General features: G+C 48.6%; 1 protein-coding gene across 2 annotated transcripts in view; it reads left to right on the plus strand.

The window, feature by feature from the left end:
- CCNI (cyclin I) overlaps positions 1–8,149 on the plus strand; it is a 61,604-nt gene extending 53,455 nt beyond the window's left edge. For both annotated transcript variants that reach the window (XM_053404360.1, XM_053404359.1), the window contains 4 exons: positions 1,173–1,247; positions 3,289–3,429; positions 4,953–5,183; positions 6,379–8,149. In XM_053404360.1, the coding sequence (XP_053260335.1) occupies positions 1,173–1,247; positions 3,289–3,429; positions 4,953–5,183; positions 6,379–6,822 (891 nt within the window). In that variant the 3' untranslated portion in view covers positions 6,823–8,149. The remainder of the gene's footprint in view (positions 1–1,172; positions 1,248–3,288; positions 3,430–4,952; positions 5,184–6,378) is intronic.
- The last annotated feature ends 972 nt before the right edge of the window (positions 8,150–9,121 follow it).

A 9,121-nucleotide genomic window follows, 5' to 3' on the forward strand; every position in this document is an offset into this window, starting at 1 on the left:
GGTGGAGTTACAGGGTCAGGTTTAAGGTGCTGGTTTTGACCTTTAAAGCCCTATGTGGCCTAGGACCCACGTACCTACGGGACCGCCTCTCCTGGTATGCCCCACAGAGGACTTTAAGGTCCACAAATGACAACATTTTGGAGGTCCCAAGTCACACGGTAGTTAGATTGGTCTCAACTAGGGCCAGGGCCTTTTCAGTACTGGCCCCAACTTGGTGGAACGCTCTGTCACAAGAGACTAGGGCCCTGCAGGACTTGACATCTTTCCGCAGGGCCTGCAAGACAGAGCTGTTCCGCCTGGCCTTTGGTTTGGACTCAGTCTGACCCTTATGTTTCCCTCCCCTTATGGTTTTGATCTATGGGCTATTAAAACGAGGCTGCATTTTAAATTGTATTTTTAACCTGTATTTTAAATTGTTTCCCCTATTATGTTTTTATTGTAATTTTACTGGTGTTAGCTGCCCTGAGCCCGGCTCTGGCCGGGGAGGACGGGTTATAAATAATAAAAAAAAATATTATTATTAGGCTTGGTTCCCAGGCCCTTGATCATCTTGGTCGCCCTCTTCTGCACACATTCTAGCTTGTCAATATCTTTCTTAGATTGTGGCACCTAGAACTGGACCTGCCCTCTGGAGCAGGAGAAAACAAGCTTGCCCCATCTTCCATGTGACAACCCTTTAGATATTTGAATATGGTTATCCTATCTCCTCTCAGTCTCCTCTTTTCCATTCCTCATAAGGCTTGGTTCCCCAGACCTTTGATCGTCTTGGTTGCTTTCCTCTGCACACGTTCTAGCTTGTCAATATCCTTCTTAGACTGTGGCACCTAGAACTGGACCTGTGTTCCGGAGCAGGAGAAAGCAAGCTTGCTCCGTCTTCCATCTCATATCCCTTGAGATATTTGAAGGTGGCTAACATATCTCCTCTCAATCTCCTCTAACATAGCTAGCCTCCTGGTCAGCAAGCTCCCTTATACTGAGTCAGACCATTAACTCGGTATTCTTGGCACAAAGTGGCAAGCTGCTCTTCTGTTCCAGGCAGGGATGGTGCTGGGAATTGAACCGGGCACCTTCTGCTTGCCAGGCAGGCATCCTGCCATCGAACCCCTGCTTCTCCTGCCAGCTGGCCCTCCAGAGACGCTGCTCCTTAGCTCTTCCTCTCCTCTCTCTCCTAGGCCCGTCCAAAGTACTTGAACTGTATTGCAATCAGCTGCTTCTTCCTGGCTGCCAAGACCATTGAGGAAGATGAGGTAAGTGCTTTCCCCCCTGGGGGAGCGGGGGAAAGAGCCGCCGCGTTTGCATTGCGCCACCCGCTTCAGAAAGCTGTCATAACACGCTTGGGGTCAGGGCTGCCTTGCCAAAGCAGTAGTGAGAACGGCGCGACTTTGATTGTTGTGGGCACCCAGTGGGTGTAAGGATGGGATGGCAGGTTCCTCTGCTGCCTGCGCCCTATGGGGTTGTGTGGAGTTGGCACCCTGAGCCCACTGGCAGATAAAGGTTGAAGCACCCGCTATTTCTTGTGCTCCCCTTCCTCCTGAATTTGATAAAAGACACACACACAATCACACACACGAGCGCATCTTTGTTTCTTCCAACACCTAGTAACAATAGTCTTAGGGCAAAAATAATAGAATTGTAGAGTTGGAAAGGACCTTGAGAGGCATGAATAATAATAATACAGTGGTACCTTGGGTTACAGACGCTTCAGGTTACAGACTCCGCTAACCCAGAAATATTACCTCGGGTTAAGAACTTTGCTTCAGGATGAGAACAGAAATCGCGCAGCGGCAGCAGGAGGCCCCATTAGCTAAAGTGGTACCTCAGGTTAAGAACAGTTTCAGGTTAAGAACGGACCTCCAGAACGAATTAAGTTCTTAACCCGAGGTACCACTCTGATGATGATGATGATGATGATGATGATGATGATGATAATAATAATAATTTATATGCTGGCTCCCAACAGAAAATTAAAAGCACAATAAAACATCAGACGTTAAAAACTTCCCTGAACAGGGCTGCCTTCAGATGTCTTCTAAAAGTCAGATAGTTGTTTATTTCCTTGACATCTGCTGGGAGGGCGTTCCACAGGGCAGGTGCCACTACCAAGAAGGCCCTGTGCCTCGTTCCCTGTAGTTTTGCTTCTCGCAGTGAGGGAACCATCAGAAGGCCCTCGGCGCTGGACCTCAGCGTCCGGGCAGAACGATGGGGGTGGAGACGCTCCTGGTCTACTGGGCCGAGGCTGTTGAGGGCTTTAAAGCTCAGCACTGACACTTTGAATTGTGCTTGGAAACATCCAGCCCCCTGAAATGCAGGAGTATTTCACTCAGTGTGGGACTTTTACCCATGACTTTGAAATTAAAGAGCCCCATGCTCTACTGACTACCAGGAAAACAGAATGCCTGCCAGCAAAACGGGCATTTTCTGCAATTGCTCCCCGCTTGTGGAATGCTTCTCTCAGAGATGCTCACCTGGAGCCATCATTACATATCTTTAGGCAGAAACATTCCTCTTTACCCAGGCCTTTTGCTATTAAATAATCTATGGCCTGTTAAAGCTGGGGCTTTACTTTTTCCCCCCAAATTTTTTTATGGGGTTTTCCACATTTATGACAAAAAAAGACATTACAAAACACACAGCAAAGATAAACACTTTACAGTACAGTAAACTAAACACAAAAAGAATTATTTCTTCAGATATCTAATTCTCATAATGTTAATAACTGACTTCCTCGCATCCCCTCTAACTGAATTTCATTATATCACCTGTATGGCAGTTCTCCAAATTCATATTTCTAATAATATTGACTCCTAACATTGACTAATCTCTTCTCCTTTATTAATATTCTAATCCTTAATATTTACTAACACATATTCTTAATCTACCCCTAAGCCTATTTATTACTTCCAAGAGTTTTCTAATCATCTTATATTGCAGTTTTTAGCTAAATATTATTTAAATTTCTTCCAATCCTCTTGTCTCTCCTCTTCTTTCTGGTTGCGAATTCTTCCAGTCAGGTCGGCCAGCTCCAAAAAATCCATCATGTCCAATAGTATGCTTTTTACTGCGTTTTTGTTTTTACGCCCTGCAAAATGTGTCCTTAATGTTGTACACCGCCCTGAGATCTTTAAAAGGGTGGGACATAAACCAAAATCATCACCATCCATGCAACAATTGGGTGAAGATTGCTCTTCCCAGATCACCCAGTGTGCTTCCTGACTGAGCATAGGTTTCGACCTGCGGCTTGTAGCCTGCCTCATAGCAACTGTTTTCTTTCTGCTCTGACTTTTGCAGAGGGTTCCGGTACTGAAGGTCTTGGCCAGGGACAGCTTTTGTGGCTGTTCCCCAGCGGAGATTCGCAGGATGGAGAAGATCATTCTGGACAAGTTGAACTGGGATTTGCACATAGCCACACCTCTGGACTTCCTTCATATTGTAAGCACATCAATCAAAGGCCTTTTGGGGGAGGGAAAAAAAGAGTGGGAAGCTATCAGGGGTGTTGGGTGGAAAAAGGGACAACTCTATCCAGCGTGCAGGAACTGGGGAGGTATATTCCTTCATGCCAGGCCACTCTTTCACATGTTGTTGTTTCCAAAAAGAGCCTTTGGGATGGAGTGAATCAGAATTAAAATTTGAATTGCATCAGTAGTCGGGGGCCATCACTGTATGTTTCCCACAGTGCCACCATGTGCAAATGCAGCACAGAATTCGCTGTTGTTTTTAAAGGCTTTCTAATTCTGAAGGTTTTGAAGCCAGGTGAGAAAACGTGTAGGTTTGCCTGGGAGGATGTGCCGACATCCGACACGGGTGGCGCTGTGGTCTAAACCACTGAGCCTCTTGGGCTTGCCAATCAGAAGGTTTGAATCCCCACGACGGGGTGAACTCCCGTTGCTTGGTCCCTGCTCCTGCCAACCTAGCAGTTCGAAAGCACGTCAAAGTGCAAGTAAATAAATAGGTACCGCTGTGGCGGGAATGTAAATGGTGTTTCCGTGCGCTCTGGTTTCCGTCCCAGTGTCCTGTTGTGCCAGAAGCGGTTTAGTCCTGCTGGCCACATGACCCGGAAAGCTGTCTGTGGACAAACGCCGGCTCCCTCGGCCTGAAGCGAGATGAGTGCCACAACCCCATAGTCGCCTTTGACTGGACTTAACCGTCCTCTACCTAGAGAGGTGGGGAGAGCTCTGTCACTGGATGAACACTGAGGATGTTCTAACTCTGGCTTTCCAGAATGACGCCCTTCAAATTGGTTTCAAAGCTGTTTAATCCCAGCCACCGCAATGCGAGTTACTGGTGTGTGTGGCTTTAAAACAGCATTAGACAAATTGGCGGAGGAGGTGGCTATCTTTGCTGTTGTGCTCAAATCCTGCTTGCAGGTTTCCCATGGGCATCTTGTTAGGAACAGGATGCTGGACTAGATGGACCATTGTCCTGATCCAGCAGGCTGTTTTTAGGCATAATAATAATAATAATAATAATAATAATAATAATAATGTATTATTCATACCCCGCCTATCTGGCTGGGTTTCCCCAGCCACTCTGGGCTGCTTCCAACAGAATATTAAAATACAATAACCTATTAAACATTAAAAGCTTCCCTAAACAGGGCTGCCTTCAGATGTCTTCTAAAAATCTGGTAGTTGTTCTTCTCTTTGACATCTGATGGGAGGGCGTTACACAGGGCGGGTGCCACTACCGAGAAGGCCCTCTGCCTGGTTCCCTGTAACTTGGCTTCTCGCAGCGAGGGAACCGCCAGAAGGCCCTCGGAGCTGGACCTCAGTGTCCAGGCTGAACGATGGGGTTGGAAACGCTCCTTCAGGTATGTTGGCACTATATCAGGGAACTGGCGCTGCCTTCCCGAAACTGCCTTTCCTCCGGCAGAATTGGTTTTAAGCTGAATTGGTGCCCTCAGGGCAGCCGTTTCCTAAGTTATGCCTTAGTTACGCTGCCCTTTCTCTCCCAAGTTCCACGCGGTGGCCTTATCCACCCGGCCTCAACTGCTGACCACCTTGTCCAAGATGAACCCGTCTCAGCATGTGGCTCTTCTCACCAAGCAGCTGCTCCACTGCCTGGCCTGCTACCAGCTGCTCCAGTTCAAGGGGTCCATGCTGGCCTTGGCCATCGTCAGCCTGGAAGTGGAGAAACTCATCCCTGACTGGCTCGCCCTCATCATTGAGCTGCTCCAGAAGGCACAGGTAGGCCTGGCGCAATGAGGGAGCAAGAGCCCTGAGGCCTAGTTGAGAATGACAAGCCTTGCCTTTTCTTTCTTCCTTCCTTCCTTCCTTCCTTCCTTCCTTCCTTCCTTCCTTCCTTCCTTCCTTTCTTTCCTTCTTTCCTTCCTTCCTTCCTTCCTTCCTTCCTTCCTTCCTTCCTTCCTTCCTTCCTTCTTTCCGGCCCAGGACCTCTATGGTGTTACTACAGTGGTGCCCCGCAAGACGAAATTAATCCGTTCTGCAGGTGCCTTTGTCTTGCAGGGATTTTCGTCTTGCGGAGCTCCGCTATCAGCGGATCAGCTGATAAGCGGTAATTGACCGATAAGCGGATTAGCGGATAAGCGGCAATTTGCAGATAAGCGGCTTAGCGCCTTTCAGAAAAGGCAAAAAAACCGGGAGACCATGAAAAAAAATTCGTTTTGCGAGACAGCCCCATAGAAAAATTTGTCTTGCGAAGCGGAAAATATATCGGAAAGCCCTTTCGTCTTGTGCGTTTTTCGTTTAGCGGGGCATTCGTCTAGCGGGGTACCACTGTATTTATGTACTTTGGGACACGGGTGGCGCTGTGGGTTAAACCAGAGCCTAGGACTTGCTGATCAGAAGGTCAGCGGTTCGAATCCCCACGACAGGGTTAGCTCCCATTGCTCAGTCCCTGCTCCTGCCAACCTAGCAGTTCGAAAGCACGTCAAAGTGCAAGTAGATGAATAGGTACCGCTCCGGCGGGAAGGTAAACGGCCTTTCCGTGCGCTGCTCTGGTTCGGCAGAAGCGGCTTAGTCATGCTGGCCACGTGACCCGGAAGCTGTACAGCCAGTAAAGCGAGGTGTGCGCCGCAACCCCAGAGTTGGTCACGACTGGACCTAATGGTCAGGGGTCCCTTTACCTTTATTTATGTACCTTAAGGTCCTCCACGGGGCATACCGGGAGAGGCGGTCCCGTAGGTACGAGGGTCCTAGGCCGTGAACTGTTGGGCGCAGAGGCTGTGCGCATCACACATGAATAACTGCACAGAAATACAGCTCAGCTGTTTCCATGCGCAGGAGCAGAGCTTGTGATTGGTTGGGGATGAAAGCTTTTGGCGCATTGGCTGGCTGACCCCGCAAAGCCAGTGGCTCGATTCCCCGATGTGAGCTGGCAAGTAGATGACTCTTTGCTTCTTCCTCTCCTCTCTGAATCCAGATGGACAGCTCCCAGCTCATCCACTGCCGGGAGCTGGTCGCACAGCACCTTTCCAGCTTGCAGCCGTCTCCGCCGCCCAACTCGGTCTACGTCTACAGCCCCCTCAAGCACAACCTGGTGACCTGCCACGCCGGACCGGGCTTCCGATTCCACCCAGGCTCCAAGGACAAGCCAGAAGTGCCAGTCAAGACCTCCGCTGCGCTCTCTCGGCGGCGGCGGCCGGCCCCCGGCAGGTGCAAGCAGGCGACGGCCAAGCGCAAAGTGGAGGAGATGGAGGTGGACGACTTCTACGACGGGATCAAGCGCCTGTACAACGAGGAGAATGCTCCCGAGGCCGTAGCAGCCCTAGAGGGCAAGGCCGCCTCCGCCTGCGGGGCCGACGCGTCGCGGCAAGCGGCATCCGCATCGCCCTGCCCTCCCTTGCAGCCTGTTTCCGTTATGTAGCTAGCTGCGCATCTGCACTGTGCAGCCTCTGGCGGAAAGGGGCTCCTTCCTGCGCCCGTGAGAATGGGCCGCAATACGGCTACCGCGCTGACAGGAGCGAAGGCTGTACCTTTCAGGGCCGAAGCAGAAGGGAGCTTAAGTTATCCTTTAAAATAAGATTCCACCCTCTCCCCACCCTCTCCTGTCCTTGTGTGGCTAATTATAGTTCAACTATGATTTAAGTACTTAAAAAAAAAAAAACCAACCACAAAAAGTATTAAAAAAATCTTTTAAAAATGACCCAAAAACCGAACAAAAAAAGTAGCAGAAAATTGTTTCTTTCTAGCGTCCTCCATTCCACTGTTTTATTAAATCTGCTGTTTTGTGTGTTGTAATTCCATCCACTGCGTTGGGAGGTTTTACACAGAGTGTGCAAAAAATCCTTTCCAAAGTTCTAGCTTTGCAGCCTCTCGTTCTGAGTTAGTTTCACTCTGAGAGCGCCCTCTTCACCTATTCCTCTTTTTTTAGCTTTCTGGATGTCTTGTGTGTGACTTCCTGTATTTTTGCACTTTTACTCGGGCAGCCTTTCTTTTTATTCCCCCCCTCCGCAAACAAGACAGGAAACTCCTCCTCGTCCGTCTCTCATGTTTTTTTTGTCATTTAGCACTTTGGTGTTTTAAATGTGATATCTAAAATTAGGTCTGCATTTAAAATCGGGGGGTGGAGAAAGGGGGAGGGGGAGAAAAGGGTGCTTGTGAACTGTCCTGCGTTAAATAAAATTTAAACCCAGATCTTCGCAATGGAAGATTTGCGTTCGGACAGTTGTATTTTGCTTTGGAAAGTTCAATTCGCAGGCAGATGAACGAGAATGTTAAATTTTACACAAGAGCGGAAGCAATCTTTCTGGTTGCCATTAGATTGACCAAAGCAAACACTTCAATGGGCTTTTACACAAGCGCACACACGTATACATACACAAGTTGAATGAAATATGCATCAAATGCAAAATGTAATTCAACGGGGAGGAAAAAAACCTTTGGTGATGTTGGCACTGCTGTTTGTCTGCGCTGGGGCAGTTTAGTAATTGTGTGTTTTCACTTGTAATATGTAAAATGATCAGCACAGAGTTCTCTCCCCCCACTCTCCCACTCCCCAACTTTTATGTTAATGTAACTTTTCAGCCTTGAAGGAGGAGCAAAGAAAACCTCTAAAGAGTGTACTTCAGCTTCTCGTAAGGATCTCGATTTTAAAGCTCCCTTTACAGCCCCCTTGGAAGGTATTGCATTCAGCGGTCATGCTGGGGAAAGTCTTCTGGTAGCAATAAAAAAACAAAACATGTTGTCCTTCAGTTTGCGAGTCTTGTGTTTGTTTTCAACATGGGTTGGGACAGAATGAATGAGTCCTCAACGCAGCACCTGTCTGCTTATCGAAATTCAAACTCCCGTCCTTGTTCTCTACCAAGGCTACTGATGGAAAGAAATGGTCCTACTACATAACATGGGCTTTTGTCCTCCTCTCAGCACAATGTTTCTCTGTGCTTTAAAAGGTAAAGGGACCCCTGACCATTAGGTCCAGTTGTGGCCGACTCTGGGGTTGTGGCGCTCATCTTGCTTTATTGGCCGAGGGAGCCGATGTACAGCTTCCGGGTCATGTGGCCAGCATGACTAAGCGGCTTCTGGCAAACCAGAGCAGTGCACGGAAGGTACTTATTTATCTACTTGCACTGGTGTGCTTTTGAACTGCTAGGTTGGCAGGAGCAGGGACCGAGCAACGGGAGCTCACCCGGTCACGGGGATTTGAACTGCCGATCTTCTGATCGGCAAGCCCTAGGCTCTGTGGTTTAACCCACAGCACCACCCGCGTCTGTGCTTTATTCTTTAATTTCCTACCTCTTAACGAGCAGCGGAAGGAGCTGCTTGGTGCATCAGATGATCCCATAGCTCACGATGATCACTGGTAGAGATCTTCACTGATCTGCTAATCAGCAGCATCGTTTATGGCACAAAACAATGAGAAGCACTGAGATACTTTTACTGGAGCATAGCTGTCAACGTTCAGATTTGAAAATAAGGGATCAGCAGCCTCACCTGTCCCCGGGGACAGTCTACGGGATATCTAAGAGTCTGGGATAGCAGCGGGAAACGGCACTGGAATAAGGGAATTTCCCACAAAAAAAGGGAAGGTTGACAGCTATGCACTGGAGTTGTCAGAGATTTGAACCCGGGACTGCATTGCATTGCAATAAATGTCCCCCTCCCCCAGTTGTGAACCTCGGTAGATGGAAGCAGTTTCCTCCCATTTCACACGCCTGGAAATCCAG

Source organism: Podarcis raffonei, chromosome 9 (assembly GCF_027172205.1).
Source record: "Podarcis raffonei isolate rPodRaf1 chromosome 9, rPodRaf1.pri, whole genome shotgun sequence".
Taxonomy (NCBI): Eukaryota; Metazoa; Chordata; class Lepidosauria; order Squamata; family Lacertidae; genus Podarcis; species Podarcis raffonei.